Here is an 18,839-nt window from a genome sequence, read left to right as displayed (position 1 = left end):
AGTATAACAACTCAAGATTATGAGTATTCATTTTTTATATTAGGCCTATTAAATAATATTAATGTATTCACTTAAATCATGTGTCCATTATTTATCACAATTATCTTAGGAACAGTCCTTCCAAATTCACAATAAAATAACCTCACTTATTGCTTCCAAGTCGATGCAAAAACATCATGTAACCGCTTCTTGTTCTCCACGACAGAGGGCGATGTTGAGCGTAATCCTGCACACATAACACTGTAGGAGAACAACCTTTCACAGAGAACATTGGGGGGCGCAGGAAGCAATATTTTGGAAAAGAGGGTATTTTATTAGAGCAGTGGTTTTCAGGCCCCATTGCTCTGCACATGTTGCATGTCTCCCTTATTTAACATACTTAATTCAGATCATCAGTTCATTAGGAGAGACTCCATGAATTTAACTGAATGTGTCAGATAAGAGAGACATACAACATGTGGATTTAAAACCACTGGCCAGAGTCACAAATAGATGACATGAAACATTGTAACTACTTGCAAAAGAATATTGTTGGCAACTTTCAAACACCCCTGTCAGAGGGTCTTCATGCAGCATGTAGACGGAATAATATACGTTATAATATAATATTATAATGGGTTCTATGTGGTTTGATATGACAATGTGGTTTGTGTGGTTTAGACAAGATGCTGTATTGTTTCTATGGCAACTACTGTTTACATCAGTGTTTCTATCAGTTTTCTGTTGCATGGCTGCAGAACTTTCTATGAACTTAGTGCTCACTTTCGGGCCCTATTTTAATTATCTAAACAAAAAATGTTAAGTGTCTCCGAGATGAAACGGAGCTGTTCGTGTGCGAACAAATAGCCTAATTCTGATACATGTGATGACTAGCCATTATGACATGTAGGCATATATATACAAATCGTATGCATTGCAATTTTTAATATTTGGCATGTTTGTGTGCTGCTGTGTGTCCCTGTGTTTAATAAGCAATATGTACGCTCTTTAAATAACAAAGAAAAAACATTGCGCCAGACTTTAGACCAGGTTTGAGCTTGTCAATGGCGCAGTCTATTTTCAGCTCCTTAGTATTGCGCCAGCTATGCGCCTGAACACACCTCTTTTTTAGACCAGCACCCCATGGGTGCAAAAATGAGTGCAAATGCATTTGCTAATTAAACAACGTAGCGCTGGACGGGAAAATGCGAACAGCGCCAGACTGAAACTAGCAAACACACTTCGCTGCGCCTTGCGTCGCATTGCGTCGGGTGTATGATTCTTTGAGTCTGTCTCTCAATATATATTATATCCCAACCGTGTTCCTGATTTTTACTGAATGGCTTAAAGAGGAAACTGTTGCCTGGTGAAATGGATAAAGAGCCACCATGCAAGAGAGTTCACCTTGCTGTGTTGCACCCATCTGTTCCCTTGCATGATGCAGGTAAAAGACTGCAGGTTAAAGTTCACTATAAAAAAACAAAACCAAACATGTCTTAACATCAGGGCTTTTTTTCCTCCTGGCTCTTTCTCTCATTTGCACAGTATGCAGGGTGTAAGCCCTGTGCATTATCTCATTCTCAATTCTGGTGGTCCAGCTTGTGCAGATGTCAACATAGGGTGGCGAGTATGATCACGAGGACACGCCCAAATTTGCGAGCAGAGATCCACTCTCTCCTGGCAAAACAGGTGATGGAGAGAGTGCCACAGAAGTACAGGGAAAGCAGTCTGTGCAGCTATGGTTTCATAGTCCCAGAAAAGTTTCAGTCTCAGCCTCATTTTGGATTTGAGACCTCCAAATTGCACTGTGACAAAGTGTACATTCAAAATGATCACCATGAAACAGATCAAGATATTCAGCCCGGGGACTGGTTTGTGTTAATGGATTAAAAAGATGCTTATTTTCATTTCCAGATAGCCCTGTCTTATCATCTTATCAGTGTAAAGTCCTACCTTTCGGCTGGCTTTGGGTCCGAGAATTTTTCCAAAATACAAAAGTGAATGCACATTCTGAACTATCTGGATTATATGGCTAAATTTCAGGATGAGCTAGAAAGCCACAAACTCCAGCTTCTAGACCATTGCAGAAGAGAATGCTTCATCCCACACATAGCATTGTGTTCTTGGATATGACCCTAGTCTTGTGAGCAATGCAAGCTTGTGGTTCTCATGAGCATGTACAGTCTTTACTGAGCCAGTTTTGAGCTTATGTTTAAGAGCTGAAAGACTTTGTGCCACACAGCACGTGGCAGATGTCGTGTCTAAGTGACTTGTGACTGTATTTGTACAATGGCTCCCTGGTTCAACAGAGCAATGTACGAACAAGGGATTTTGATGGACAGAGTGGTCAGTAGGGACAGTTGTGACAGCAGATGTGTTGTTAACAGGCTGGGGAGCACTTTGCAATGACAAACTATCTCCTCAGCCGCTTGGATGAGTGCGCAGTCAGTGTGGCACATAAACTGCCTAGAGCTGAAGGCAGTGTCTCTACTGTAGCTTTGCAGCACTGCCTTCACTTGGTAAAGAATCGTCATGTTCTTATTCAAATGGACAACATGACAATGGTGTCTTACATCAACCACTAACAGGAACCGTCCATCCATACAGTTAGTAAATTTTTCCGGCCATCTAAACTGCAGCATGGACATGCTGACAACTCCCCCCATGACATATTCCCTTACAACACGACCTGTTGTCTCAAGTAATGGGCACTACATGGCACCTTAAAGCTGCGGTAGGTAACTTTTGACGCTCTAGCGGTTAATAAACAGAACTGCTTGCGTCTTGCGGAAGAACATTGTAGCCGGAACTACTTCTCTCTGTTTATGTCTATGAAGAATCACAAAGGTACTGGGGTTACTCCGCCGCGGTATCCCCGAAGCAATCTAAAATAGTCTGAATATAAACACTTATTATAGGTGTACCCTAGTGATTCAGGACAAGCTAAAAACACGGTTTAGAAAATGGATTCATGGTGTACTCGCTTATTATATATATTTTTCTACATTTTGAACACAAATAAAGTTACGGACCGCAGCTCTGATTGGTTGTTTCTTACCGGGAGCGGATGAATTTCTGCAAATGGCAATGGGACCACTGGGAGGAGCCAGAGGAGCTTGATTTTTTCACAGATTATCTGTCTCATATTCTACTGTCAGGACATAATGACAGGTTTAACAAATATGTAAAAAATATATATTTTTACAAAAGTTACCTACTGCAGCTTTAAGCTGGAGTTATGGAACCGGCACATTTGGCAAGTCAGTGCTGTGGGCAAATACAATTGCGGAAGCAAGAGTGCCTTTAACCAGGTGCCTGTAGGCCCCGCAATAGAAGGTTTTCACTTCATGGTGTAAGGTGAGGAATGAGAACCTGACCAGCTATGCTTTGCCTGTTATTTTATCATTTCTACAAGACTGTTTATATAATGCATGCACTCTATCTACCTTTAAGGTGAATGTGGCTGCTATTTCAGATTTCCATTAGCTCACTGATTGTTGCTCAGCACATTTTTTGTTGAAGGCACTCTGAGAGGAGCTAGGCAGCTGTGACCCCCTCCCCCTAACCTGTTACCTTTTTGGGATCTGTCTTTGGTGCTTAGCATTTCAAGTTCCAAGCCACCCTTCAAACCGCTGCATGCAATGGAACTGAAAGTACTGTCATTCATAACAGTGCTTTTACTTGCTTTAGGATGTGGGGAGTAAGTGGGTGATTAGCATGCACTGTTTATGGACACTGCTAGTTTAGTAAGGATTGCTGCATGGCTAGACTGCAACCTAGATGTGGCTACGTGCCTAAAGTGCTTTCTACATCATTCAGAGCACAGGTTATAACTCTGCAATCATTTGCTCTTCAGGACCACATATTTGATGTCCCATTAGAGCTTTGAGTACTTATCTAGACAGGTCTAGTCATGAGCAGTCTATTTTTTGTTTCGGAGACCACAATAAAGGCCTGCCAGTTTTGAAACAGCGTTGGATTGTGAAATCAATGACATTGGCATATGCTTCTAAACAGCAGAACGATCATTTTGGAGCTCACACTCACTTTACTAGGAGAATGGTTTCATTGTGGGCTTGGGCTAAAGGAGTGTCAATTCAGGACATCTGCCTGGCAGCAACACCTCTGCTAGATTTTACAACCTCAACATCCCTTCTCCCAAGGAAACCTGGAATGATCCAAGATGGCGCCGATCATGGCAGCCTCCATGGCATCATTAGCGGTTGTTTTTATGTTTTGTTAGTTTGTCGCCCTTTAGTTAAATCCCTGCAATCAGTTTCACCAAATTCAGACAAATTGCCGGACATTCGGCAGTACACACCACCCAACATTTCACCGGTTTTTGATTATTCGGATGTTTTGCTGGACATTGTACAGTAGTCTGGGGAGCAGCGGCACTGGTCAAAGGCTTGAGGGCGTGCAAACAGGGTAAAGCCGGAGCCCTCGTGAAGCTCAGCACTGCCTAGCATCCATCTGACAAATCTCTTCTCTATACCTAATAAAACAGACAAACTCTTTCAGCTCTCCCGGACAAATAAAGATTTCTCACAATCTGCTGCTCTGTGTTTCACGGGAACCTGGCTGAACGACAGCATGCTCCATCTGCCCAGCTTTCAGCTATTTAGAGCAGATCATGATGCAGAATTAACAGAGAAACCGCGCTGCAGTGGGACATACATTTACATCAATGAGAGGTGGTTATTCAGATGTAACAGTGTTAAATAAAATGTGCTGTTCAAATCTAGAAGTGTTTTTCATTCAGCGCACATGAGCTCAGCTATACTTATTTATTCTGATCAGATCAGAACAGAACAGACACAGAACAACAACACCCGGACTCTGTTTTAATCATTATCGGAGACTTTAATAAAGCCAATATTTCCCGTGAACTCCCAAAGCACATCACACATCACAGCACATCACATGTCCCACCAGAGACAGTAATATATTGGATCACTGTTACAACCACAATAAAGAATGCATATCACTCTGTCCCACTGGCAGCTTTAGGGCTCTCTGATCACTGTTTGGTTAATCTTATACTGACCTACAGGCAGAAACTGAAATCAGCTAAACCTATATTATGGACTGTAAAAGATGGACTAATGAAGCAGGGCACGATTTACAATTTTGTTTTGACCTCACTGATTGGAGTGTTTTTGAAGCTGGTGCAACTGATCTGGATGAACTCACATAGACTGTAACATCATGTATCAGTTTCTGTGAAGATATGTGCATTCCTACCAGGACTCCTACAACAACCTACAACAACGACAAATTGTGGTTCACCGAAAAAACTCAGACAGCTCCGTAAGGCCAAAGAAAATGCTTCAGGAATGGGGACAAAGTCTTGTATCAACAGGCTAAATACACACTGGAAAAGGAGATCATAGTGGCAAAGAGGAATTATTCTGAAAAACTTAGGACTTAGTTCACTTCCAGTGACTCAGCATCAGTGTGGAAAGGTCTGAAGTAGATCACCAACCACAAGACATCATCCCCGTGGAGAATCAACAACTGGCATGAGTTCTACTGCAGGTTTGAAAAAACACCATACACCCACCTCTTCACACAACCATTCACAACTCAAGACAAGGTGTGCCAGGTCTTCCAAAAGCAGAAAAGGAAAAAAGCTCCAGGCCCAGACGGTGTTACACCATCCTGTCTGAAATCCTGTGCTGACCAGCTGGCCCCATCTTCACAACATATCACTGGAGCTGTGCAAAGTCCCTTCATGCTTCAAACGCTCCACCATCATCCCCGTCCCAAAGAAACCCAAAATTACAGGACTAAACGTCTGTGGTCATGAAGTCTTTTGAAAAACTGGTGCTGGCCCACCTAAAGGACATAACTGGCCCCTTACTGGATCCTCTTCAGTTTGCCTACAGAGCAAACAGGTCTGTGAACGATGAAGTCAACATGGGACTGCATTATGTTCTGCAACATCTAGACAGACCAGAGACATATGTGAGGATCCTGTTCGTGGACTTCATCACAAAACCTCCTCCTGTCCAAACTAACTCAGCTCTCCATGCCCACCTCCATCTGTCAGTGGATCACCAGCTTCCTGACAGACAGGCAGCAGCTAGTGAGGCTGGGAAAATTCCAGCACTCGTACAATCAGCACTGGAGCTCCTCAGGGTTGTGTTCTCTCCCCACTGTTCTTCTCCCTGTATACCAACGACTGCACATCTAAAGACCCCTATGTCAAGCTCTTGAAGTTTGCTGACAACACTATACTCATTGACCTCATTCAGGATGGTGATGAGTCTGCTTACCAACAGGAGGTTAAAGAGCTGGATGTCTGGTGTAGTCTTAACAACCTGGAGCTTAACACGCTCAAAACTGTGAAGAGGATTGTGGACTTCAGGAGAAACCACCCTGCTCTCGCCCAATTCTCCATTCATGAACATCAATGTAACAACAGTGGAGTCATTCAGGTTCCTGGGCACCACCATCTTCCAGGATCTGAAGTGGGACATTCACATAGACTCCACTGTGAAATGGCCCAGCAGAGGTTGTACTTCCTCCGCCAGCTGAGGAAGTTCAATCTTCCACAGGAGCTGCTGAAACAATTCTACCCTGCCATCAATGAATCTGTCCTCTGCACTTCAATAACTGTCTGGTTCAGCTCAGCTACCAAATCTGACCTCAGAAGACTACGTTGGATAGTACGGACTGTGGAGCAAATCATTGGTACAAGCCTCCCCACTCTCCAAGAACATCCAGAGTGAGCAAAAGGGCTGGCAACATCTCTCTGGACCCTTCACATCCTCTTTGAACTGTTGTCATCTGGTTGACGCTACAGAGCACTGAGCACTAGAACGGCCAGACACAGGAACCATTTCTTCCCTCAGGCAATCCATTTCATGAACACCTGTCAATAATTGTGGAACACACACTATTTATATTCTTTTCAATTTGCACATAATATACCTGACATACAACTGTCTATTGATATATATTTGTACATAGTACAATTGTCAATTTGTATATTTTGTATATTTTTTTATTCCTTATTTATTTTTATCTGAGTTTTTTTTATCTGTTACTATCATTCTGTTTCACTGTGGAAGTTTCTGTAATGAAAACAAATTGCTGCCAATAAAAGCTCATTCATTCTCATTCATCACAGAATGTTTTGTCTGTGCAGTGAGGTGACAACTGACCCTCTATTGGTCATTTTCTGCACGTCTACGTCTTTTTTGAGCTGGTCCAGACCAGAGTTCTAGGTTCTTCTTCTAGGTTTGTTTCAGGGGGAATATCAGCCTATATATGAGCACATGGACAAAGGCACCACAGGTGATTATGCCAATAATTTTGTTGCTGTTTTTTTTTTTTTTTTTTTTTTTTTTTACTGTTCTGTATTTTGTTTTAAATTTTGGGGAGATGAAATAAAAACCATTTATTTACTCAAGTGTGTCTTTTTAAACACATAAATCTAAAGAATAGTCTTCTTATATTCATATTTAAATTATTTAGTTAGGGGTCAAGGCAGCATAGCAGTTTTAACCTTCTTTGCTTTCATCTACTGCTCAGTTGCAATATTAATTTTCTGTCCTAAACATAACTGGCAACAGTAACTGAAAAACACAAACAAATCAGATTTGGATGGGCCCATATTTCACCCATTACTCAGTCAAGCGCAGTGAAAACTGCCTGACATTAGCTGGCAGTATAATAAGTAATTTTATGCTTAATTGCTTATAACTCACAGATCATACAGACTAGAAATAAATAATCAGATCAAATCATATGTTATTGCTTTACATTTTATAACTGCTGTTTATTTTTGTTTATTTATTATTTTGATCGAAAATACTGTAAAATTGTAATATTATATAATAAAATTGCAGACTGTACATGCTTGTAATGGAGTTTCCTCATATAAATTAAAATATTAAACTAAATATACAGTGGAAACCTCCTGAGGTTAACAATATAGTTTAAACACCTACCCTCACTGATGCTTTCCTAAAAAAAAAAAATAATAATAATAATAATTATAATAATATATATATATATATATATATATATATATATATATATATATATATATATATATATATATATATATTTAAAAATATTTTTTTTATAAAAAGTATATTAAAAAAGATATTTCTTTATAAAAAGATTTAATCAAGATTCAATCAAGGAAGTTGAGATGAGGCATGTTTTTTTCACTGGTGTGAGTGCTCAAAAAAAAAAAAAAAACTTTCCCACAATGTTTTTTTTTTCACTTTTCATTAATACAGTACATTCATCATAAGTGTTTATATCATTTTGAGGTGTATGAGGTCTCCACCTGATAAATTTTCCCACTTATGATTCACTTGGGTGTGTCATAAGGATAAGATCACAAAAAAACAAAACAAAAAAAAACAATCAAAATTTTGCAACAGTTGCAAATTGTGTAACCTTTCATTTCTCCACACCTTATTGGAAGAACATCTGGGAAAACGGAGAAACCACTCCCTCTGCGATCATATATAATCAGGCCCTGCTGAGGTCTGATTCAGTAACAAGGCTTATCAAACTCTCTGATCTGCTCTTTCACAGTAGTTCTGCATCAACATCATGGGTAAGTCACATAATATCAGGTGATTTTATGATACTGTCATTTTGCAATACCGTAGCACTGCATACATTTTCTGTATAAATATTTATTTAAGGGCTTCAGGTGATATTTTCTGTGTTGTTTCTAGCAAGCATTTATGGAGACATCATGAAAATAGACACCACCGGTGCATCAGAGAAGACAGCAAAACAAGACAAATTAACCATAAAGGGTAAGAATGCATGCATACAAACACTTTTTCACTTAGTATATGCAATATGCACACTGTTACAGTAGTAACAGTAGTTCAATGATTTAAACTTATCATAGGAGTTGAAGCCTCTAAAAAACTGGCTGAGAATGATCTGGCCCGGATGGAGAAATACAAGAGTATGATCATCAAAGTTGGCAAAGCAAAGCAGATGGACCCGGCCGTGATTGCTGCCATCATATCCAGAGAGTCCAGAGCCGGAGCCGTTCTGAAGGATGGGTGGGGCGACCATGGCAATGGCTTTGGCCTCATGCAGGTTGGTCGGAATAACTAATTTACTCTATTTCAAAATATAAGTACATGTCTCATGACATAAGATTAAAAGCCTTGAGTATACCTAAAGCTGACTCGTAAACCCAAGTTGTTAGAGATATTGCATGCAAAACATGTTTAAACCAGCAAGAAGTTGCAGATTACATTGAATAATTCTGAACATATCAAATGTTTCTCTTTTGATTATGCTTCTTATAGGTTGACAAACGCTACCACGCTCCAAAAGGTGCATGGGACAGTGAGCTGCATGTCACACAGGCTACTGAGATACTCACTGGCTTTATTAAAGAAGTTAAAGTCAAATTTCCCAAATGGACACAAGAGCAATGCTTTAAAGGTAGGTTGGGTTTACGCTGAGAGATAAATAAACACAACTAGCATAACACCGACAATTAAATGCAAATAGGTGTTCATCGCTTAACTTCCATACCATATAATGTCTGTTTCAGGGGGAATATCAGCCTACAATGCAGGAGTGAAGAACGTCCAAACATATGAGCGCATGGACATCGGCACCACAGGAGATGATTACTCCAATGATGTTGTCGCCAGAGCCCAGTGGTTCAAAAGCAAGGGTTACTGAAGAACATATGAACCTGTAAAACCCTAACATTACAAGATGACAAACCCCGATCCCTAAAATGAGACCTACTGTATTGCTATAATAGTTAAAAATAGTTATTAGATGTTGATGTAATCTTTTCTCTTTTAAGAGTCTGTGGTGTTTCTAAATGAAACTACACAGTGCATTTCACGTGATGATAGTAATGGAGATCTGATTAAATAAAACTCATTTATTTACTCAAATCGTGTGTTTACTGTTCATCACAACGGTCTTAACCTTATGAGCAGTCTTTCCAAATACTGCATCCTTCATTGCTCCGGGAAGTAGATCTTGAATCGTGTTGTTGTTGTTCTGGACGATAGAGGGCGATGTCGAGCCTCATCCTGCACTCACTCACACACATGACACTGAAGAATGGCATTAGTGGAAATCTCTGATGTTTCGCTCGCTTAAAGATGACCAGATATCTCTAGGATTTTCTTCTTCACTTTGTAAGTACATGTCTGCAGTAAACATTAATGAGTGAATCTGGTTCTATTGCGTTATTGTCGGGTTTCAGCTCACCGCGCTGGACAAAGCGGTTGTTTGGGAAGTTTGGGAAGCAAACATCTACATCACTTTCCGCTAAGTCTAACGTTAGTTAACTATGTTACGCGGTAAACTAGCGATTTGTTCTGCGGTAGTTTACAATAGTATCGCTTTCTCTTTAATTTTTTGTAATGGTTGCTCTAAAAGAGGATAACTTCAAAACATTTTAATAGTTATGTGAGCTGATAATGTAAATATTCACTGAATCGAGCTGGCAAAACGTTTGAAATTTTACGTACGCTTTTTTTTACACTAACAACTGTGAGTACATTATTATTTTTTGTTAAAGGTTTTTAAACGTTTTAGTTGTTAATATTGTTTTTTACAAGTCATGTTTACGTAATATCTATGTTTTCTTGTATTGTTTTAATAACATAAGATATGAGAAAATACACACACACACACACACACACGTTATAATTCATCTGAAAATAGATTTTAAATATCACATTGAAAAGCTATAAAACATTTTAAACTATTTTATTTCCATTTAGTTTACCTTGTAATAAAAATAAAACTGTAATATAAATGAATAAAAACATTGTAGATCGATGTAAATAAATGAATAAAATATTAATAATAATAATAACGCAACCAAATTAAAATTAGGTCAAATTAAAATTAAAATTAAAACAAAATATTTATAAATATTTCAAAATATTCGTAACAAATTTTAGTAGTATCTCAGTGATACTAAAATAACAGTTCATATAAATCAGTGGTTCTCGAACCTGTCCTGGAGTACTCCCTGCCCTGCACATTTAGTATGTCTCCCTCAATTATCACATCTGATTCAACTCATCAGCTCGTTAGGAGACTGCAAGACCTGAAGTGGGTGTGTCAGATAGAGGGAGACATACAAAACCTGCAGTGCTGGGGGTACTTCATGGAGAAGTTTGAGAACCCCTGATATAGATTATTAAAATGCTTAAATTATACTAAATCTATGGGTAAAACAATCTGACATCTAACTTAAAAATAAATAAATATATAAACGTCAGATTATTTATATTTAAAAGTGTCATATGAAGTTGCTAAAAATAACATTGTTGTGTATTTGGTGTAATGAAATGTTTATGCGGTTTAAGGTTTTAAAAAAAAACATTATTTTCTACATATTGTACATTATTGTTGCTCCTCTATGCCCCGCCTTTCTTAAACGTGTCAAATTTTTACAAAGCTCATCGGTCTGAAAAGTGAGGTGTATGTTGGTTGGCCAGCTATACAGTGCATTGTGATTGGCTGAATACCTCAAGATTGTGACAGAAATGTTACAGCCCTTTAAGGCTGGGCAATATTTCAGAAAATTTCTTATCGATAATCGGCTTAAAAAATATTGCGATATCCGATAATATCATCAACCCAATCCCAACCTCCACTACGCCATAACCCCCAACCCCACCGCTGAGAAAATATTGCTGACGCGCACCGTTTGGTCTTAATTACTGCCAGATTTAAGTATGATTGTACTTTTCTTAGTTTGTGCTTAAACTAACATAAATAATTAGTTTTACTGTTGTGTTGGTGTTGCTAACAATTTCCACTGATGTTCTTATCAAATTTGTGTTTGAAATTAATTTCACTTTGTGTGGAGAACTGCTGGAGAACTGAGGAATAGGCTGTGAAAGAATTTACGTATTTGTATTATATCTGTCGTGTGTGGTTTTTCATTATTATGCAGTCGGTTTACATAAATATTCAGGAACACATGCAGTGCTACTATGTCTTTTTTTCTGTTTAATTTTAATTAAACTGCAGATCAAAATATAATAGGCCTATTCCCTAAATAAGGATACATTATATTGAAACACATGCCCAGAATAAATCGCATAGACAGATGCATGTTGCCATTACAATAGTCAGCACTGAACAACAGGCAAATAAATATAAACTGAGGTTACAAAAGTGATTCAGTCAATATCAGTGAGGGATTTTCTTTTTTGTTCTTTGATTACATTAATGACTGGCTTCAGAGGCTACGGTCAATGCACAGATCCAATACACCCTTGTTTTCTTTATCAAAACTTTACTTAGCTTAAGACATAACAGATTGCATTTATGGGATATTTTGATATAGGCCTAATTCTGTGTGTATTTGTCCATTCAAATGTGTAAGATTGCGAAAAAGAGAACTCAGGGTTATGTAAAATATTTTTTTGCAACTTACTAGGTTTATCATTTGTAATTTTTTTTCCCTGATAATGTCGATAATCGTCTGTCACCTGATTGTTGACATCGACATTGCGATACTTACGAGATACAAGATTTATGCATCTTGGTGTTTCCATTAGTGCTGAACGATATGGACAAAATTTCATATCTCGATTTTCATGCCAGATATCTCGCTATCGATACGATATGACTACGTGTTCTTTTGCTAAGCACGACCTGAACAACACGTCACTCTGGTTTACATCGTCTTTTCTGAATCCAAAATACTTCCAAATTATGGAAGATGATTTATGTTTTGGATCCAAGTCAGATTCTTTATTGCCACCGGCCGCATTATCTCCCGCACTCATTTTCTTTCTTTCTAATTTATCCGCTGTCTCTGTACAGTGTGCATAGACGTTGGAACAGGGGGGACTTAACGTTACATTAAATGTTACCCATGCATGAACCACATCTCCTGCATTATCAGTGTTATGCATATTGCATACCACCTGTTACAGTAATAAACGGCAAAATTGATCAATTCTGTATCTCTTTATTTGTGCATCATAACGCACTGAGGTTAATTTGTACAGTTTAAAAATAAGGCATATTAAAAAGTAAAGGGGCCGTGTAACTCGCTCGTTAAAATGACGCGGAAAATGTGTAGGTTCCGCACCCATCCATTTGTAAATTGCAGGTGAGACTCGAGAGATTTATCCTTTTTAAACTGATCAGAGGTGTATGCTCTGACACTACAAACAAGGTTAGAAAACACATTGGGGAAGGTTACGAGCGGCAGCTCTTCAAGATCATCCGACCACTCTTTGTGTTCGTGCAGATTGAGTTCATTGATTGTCTTGATTTTTTTCTAAATACTGCATCTTTGCTTCCTTGTTGAGTTTTTCTTTATATGTAATCTTACACTTGATCTGTATGTCATGTCACTTTCACTTTTACTTATAAGCGTGCCCTCAAAAATGCCCGCGACTACCCAGAATGCAATGCGCAGTGACGTAGTTTTCCAAGCTCTATAATGTGCTAATTAGCCAGTTTTGCTATGAATGTGGCTAAAGTAAGCAGTCTATCAGAGAGCAGATGGAAGAGAGGGGCGGAGTCAGCAGAGCTAATTAGCATTAAAGGAGAATTCCACAAAACAGCGTGTTTTGAAAAGAGCTGTTTTTTGCAGGGTAAAAAATAAATGTTTTTACACTACCATTGAGAAATTTTAAGCAAACTATGTTACAGACTTTTCATTTAGAGCCTAAAGAATCATATCAACATATCAACAAATGGGTATTATATGACCCCTTTAACTTTCATAAAGAATATCTCTTTTGGTTTGAGACTTTATTCTGTGCAACTTTACAGATCTTCTTTATGCACCAAGAGCTTGTAACACTCCAAAGACTAAGTAAAAATTGTAATCACATGTGACCCCTTTAATAAAAAATCAAATAAAATAACAACGTAAAAAAGAAAATGAAATTATTTAATTTGGTCATTGTTGAATAGATGACACTTCCCACAACATCTGTATTTAAATTATGACACTCATTAACATGCTCTGTATTATTCATGATTTGTACACCGTCAAATAGCTGAACTGTAATTTTATTAGTTAATTGAACCCCTATGAGCATGTGTTAACAGCGCCTGTTGTCCTGTGAAGTATCTTCTGATGATGAGCCACGTTAATAGTCCTGTTGTGACTTAAGGAACTTAGGAAAGAAAAGCATCGTAAAACCCAGGGTGCAAGTATTTCTATATTATCATCTCATTAAACTACTGAGATGCTCCATTCAGGAACCTCCCTCCAGAAAAGCCACACACCAATATTTAAATGGCCTGGAAAACAGGGATACAAAGTTAACTGGTCACAGATAGAGGGAAATAGCAGCTGAATGGGCTGTATCCATTGGTCAAGCTGTGTGGACCCAGCAGGACGCTTTTTTTATTGTAAGAGTAAAGGACTTAATGGACACAAGGAGAGCTTGGCATTGTTTTTTTCTCAGGAGGCTTTGATTAGAGGAGCTTGTATATTCAGGTTATTTCGAACCATCTCAGTCGGCACGGTCCCGCTTGTCGTGCCTCTGAGCCGAGGGGTATCATTTCTTGGGTTATTTACAGTTTGGCAAACATGGCCTTAATTAGAGTGTGTAGAGCACTGCCTCAGAAGATGTGTTCCAGATGTGGGCTGGAATTCAGAGAGCTTTGTAAAGAAAAGAAACAGTGCTCTGCAGGAGATGCCTGAAGAAACTTGAGTAAGGAAAACTGTTGAAGGGGATTGACGGAGTTGAATGGGGGGCGGGGGTTTCTGACACTTTTCAGGGTTTAATATTCATGACTATGTCTTATATTTCTTTAACAGAATGTGGTCTGAGTTGTTCTGGCTGATTCTGTGCCTTAGTGTGATGGTTTATATTACAGCTCTGTCACCTGTGATATTGTACTTATGAGCAGGAGCATGTTTATCATATCAGACAACAACAAAAGCAAGTTGATGTTGTTGTTGTTGTTTCAAACAGTAGAACATAATGCCAGCAACACCAAGGTCATGGGTTCAGTTCTGAGGGAATGCAAAACCTTAAATGAAAGTGTCTGCCAAATGCATTCTGTAAATGTTTAAATAATAGTTTTGGGTTAAACTCAAAATAAATATATTTCAATATATATATTTGTATGCTGTATATTCAGTATTGTTAATAAGTTTGGGGCTGTTAAGGTTTCATAAAATGTTTTTAAAGAAGTCTTTTCTGCTCATCAAGACTGCATTTATTTGATCAAAAATACCGTAAAAACAGTAATATTGTGATGTATTATTAAAATTTTATCTGTCTTCAATTTGGATATTTTTTTTATATATTTTATTCCTGTGATGATCAAAGCAAAATTTTCAGACTCTCCCGTCTTCATTGTCACATGATCATTCAGAAATTATTTGAATATGCTGATTTGCTGCTCAAAAACATGTAGAATTATTATTATTATTATTATTAATTGAAAAACAGTGCTGCTTAATATATTTGTGGAAACTGTGATACATTTTTCTGAAAAGAACAACATTAATTTGAAATATTTTTTATATATTATAAGAGCATTGTAAAGGTCTAGTTCTATTTTTAGCGGCTTATTTTAGTTTTAGTCTAATTTTTGTGTGAAGCTGTCAATTTAGTTTTTATTCGTTTTAGTCACATTCATACTCTATTTAGTCTAGTCAAGTTTCAGTCAACTAAGTCTGAGCATTTAGTCTTATTTTAGTCAGAATTATCCATGACTATTTTTGTCCGATTTTAGTTGACATAAACTGATGACATTTAGTCAATGAAAATTCTTAGTAATGCAATTCTATTTAACATAGTCAACATAGTATAAGTACCTAGTAGTATAGACGAAACCAAAGTGTAACTTTTTAACTTTCTTATGAATTTTAATTTCCTTTTTGTAATTTTAAATAATTGTATATTTGTAAACAAAAACAAGTGAATTTTTTAAATGTAGTCTGTCCACTACTGTACAATTGCCATTAAAAGATGCATAATTATAAAGAAAAAAGTATTGTAGCAATTGTGTCAAGTCATGTAGCATGACAGGATGTGTCAGCTTTCCAAAACTATTTAGTCCTCAAATATGAAGGAAGCCAGTTAGAAGGACATTTGAAGGCGAATGTTTTGCTGATTATCAAGCAACCACATACAATGACTGCATGACCGAATCTTCTGATAATGCTCAGCGTTAAGAAACTGAAATACATATGGGTTTATTCAACAGCAGAGCAAAAAAAAAAGCTCTCAGGAAATACCAGCCTGGCTTTTCATAAGGAAAACTGACTGACATTCCACCTAACTTTGAGAAAGAGGACTGCAAGACGTTCACCTGCAGTGCAACTCCACAGAGGCCCTGTTCTTCATATGTGTGAGGAAATAATAAATGAGTTTGACAGCCATCACTGAGTGTGAACTTCACGTCTGTGTCTGCCTGTATTGGTCTGTGCCGTTTAGTCTCCCCAACAGTAACCGGAAGAAAATACTTTTTCAAAGTCCAGCATTTGCTATTATTTGTGTTTAAGAAAAAGAACCGGCCGGCGCAAAGCTTTGTTTACACTTTTGCCTGATACTCCTATACTATTTGCCTGGGGGGAAGGAAAATATTCAAAACTGGCAGGAAGGCGAAACGTTTGTATTTAGTAGAGACTGCGGTGGAGTTTGAAGTTGTGTGCACAACACATTTTCTAAAGAAAATAGGGAATATGACGTATGTCCTGTCACTTCTGTTAGAGTGAAATATCCTCATTTTCCACCTAGAACCATGAAACAGGCTCTTCAACAGACTCTCTTCTCCTACAGTAAACAAGTACTTTTATTTGCATGCATGAACCAGCAACTCTTTGGTCCATATTCACTTCATAATAAATGTTCTAAAAGAGGACAGAGATGACATAGAATAACAATTTTGAATTTCGAAGAACTTGAAGAACATTTTGGGAAATGGAAAGGTTACATTGATATTGAAGGTTCTTCATGGAACTATTGATGCCAATTTATTTTTAAGAGTGTAAGTAAAGTCATTCTGAGCAGTAAGGGTTAGGTTTCTAGTAACTGACTTAATATTGGGTTAAAAAGTTGCTGATGATTTATTCAAACTGTGTTGGCCATCAGCTGACTTGCTTTCCAACCCCCTTTCATGGGACAGAATGAGTCCCCCCCGCCCCCTTCAAACAAAGGTGGTATCTCCTCAGGGAGCTGCCCATCTAATTATCAAATGACGCCCGGCCTGTCGGCGGTAAGCCACTGGGGTGAGACAATAGTGGCTGCATCTCTGGATTAGTTGACGGGGGTTGGAGCAGGAAAGGAGGGGTGAATCCTCTTTGAGGAAGAGACCGAGAGCATGCTCAGTCCTGAGAGAGACAGGCTACTGGTGCACACATGTACCTTCCCTGTGATGAGCTTTCTACTTTTACGAACACCCCATGTGAGGATATGAACAAGGAGATGTTGATGATTTGATAAATTCACTTTTGGACATTGAACAGATTAGTACAAAGGATGCACTAAAGAAGCTCTGCTTTTGGGGATGAACTTTGAAACGATGGCTGGATTTTGCAGCTGCTTTGGGGGCAGAAAGTAAGTTGGAGCCTTTTTTATTTGTGCGAAAACTTAATTTAAAATGATTTCTGTTATAGTTCTATAATGGCTTCGGCAACATGCTTGAGGTTGCATTTTAGTGGCATGTGATTGTGTTTTTTTTTTATAAACGGAGCACTGGTGAAAATGGTTGTTTTGATATGCACTCTCAGATTGAAAAGCTGTCACCGTGGCAGTACTTTTTTAAAAGGTACTAAAATGCACCGTACACTTTAAGTACAATTATGAACCTTTAAGGTACTAAAATGCACATTAAGGGGTAAAAGGTTACTGTTCCAATGACAACTTTTGTACCTTTTTTTCTGAGACATACTTCAGTTGAAGTCTTTTGTTCTGTAAGGTTTCAGTTGTGTCTCTCTGTGAATGTGCTGAGCTCAATCAGAGTCTCTTTAAAAGCTCTTCTATCTAATGGTCTCATGACATGACCAACAAGACCGTATTTATCACCACTGAGCGGTATTCTAAGACCGCTGAGAGAACATGTTGTTTACCATTGGGTTTCGTCCAGATTCTTTGCAAGTTTAGAAAAGAGACCGTTTTGTTTATCATTTCTTTTCACAGAATTTGCCTTGTTTATTCTCCTAGTCCAGCCCCCCAGAGTCAAGATGAATGTACAATAAGAGAGTTTGGACTACTTATTGAAACAAAGTGTCCCTTATTCAGGTATAAATGTAAATGCAAAGAAACTAAAAACAAAAGCTTTGGATGGGAACCAGCTTCATCCTTATATTCTGACCTACCTCCAATTTTCACACCATTTATGGTCCTTGCGCTCCTGTGAGAGTGCTGCTTTGTTTGTATCTACACAATGTATCAATTTGGCATGAAACTTGAGGCATCCCATGAAATAAGAGTCCAAATGTTAATGTTCTGAGCCCTTTCGTTTTGACCTCTGAGCTTGTTGATGTTGAGCTCAAACTCTTCCTTTTTTTCTCATCATCTTTTGCAGTTGACAAGGTTGTTGTTTTTAGCAGGACTCTGCTATCTTTTAAAACATGAATTCTCAAAGGAGTCTCAAGTCAGAGAGAGACTGTGTTATTAAAGTGTGAGCCATTTCCATAGAGTGGAGAGTGGGGTAAGATGTGTCAGTGCGTCAACTTTATTTGAAACTCTTTTCTAATTCTGAAATAAAATTATGCATTTTAGCTTTCCCTTTCTTGTTAAGGAAAGGTGGCATATCTTACCCCACTCCCCTTTAATCTGTAAAAATGTTTCTGCTGTGGTTTACTCGTGGATTCTCTAATAATGAATCATCGCTGTATCAGATAGCCAGAATGCTCTGCTCTTTCTCTACTGCTTCAGCCACGGCTA

At 38.2% G+C, this 18,839-nt stretch overlaps 1 protein-coding gene across 5 annotated transcripts in view; it reads left to right on the top strand.

Annotated features, from left to right (window-relative positions):
• Positions 1-8,486: 8,486 nt before the first annotated feature.
• LOC128027803 (CRACD-like protein) overlaps positions 8,487-18,839 on the top strand; it is a 48,189-nt gene continuing 37,836 nt past the window's right edge. For 2 of the 5 annotated variants that reach the window (XM_052615706.1, XM_052615707.1), the window contains exon 1: positions 17,182-17,507. In XM_052615706.1, the coding sequence (XP_052471666.1) occupies positions 17,458-17,507 (50 nt within the window). In that variant the 5' untranslated portion in view covers positions 17,182-17,457. Of the gene's footprint in view, positions 8,561-8,684; positions 8,769-8,866; positions 9,064-9,278; positions 9,418-9,529; positions 10,137-17,181; positions 17,508-18,839 lie in introns of those variants that run through there. The other 3 variants (XR_008186807.1, XM_052615708.1, XM_052615705.1) reach the window with 3 other exon arrangements.

This window comes from Carassius gibelio, chromosome A14 (genome assembly GCF_023724105.1).
Source record: "Carassius gibelio isolate Cgi1373 ecotype wild population from Czech Republic chromosome A14, carGib1.2-hapl.c, whole genome shotgun sequence".
Classification (NCBI taxonomy): Eukaryota; Metazoa; Chordata; class Actinopteri; order Cypriniformes; family Cyprinidae; genus Carassius; species Carassius gibelio.
Note: the sequence above shows the minus strand (reverse complement) of the source record. Positions and strands in the feature narration are given on the sequence as shown.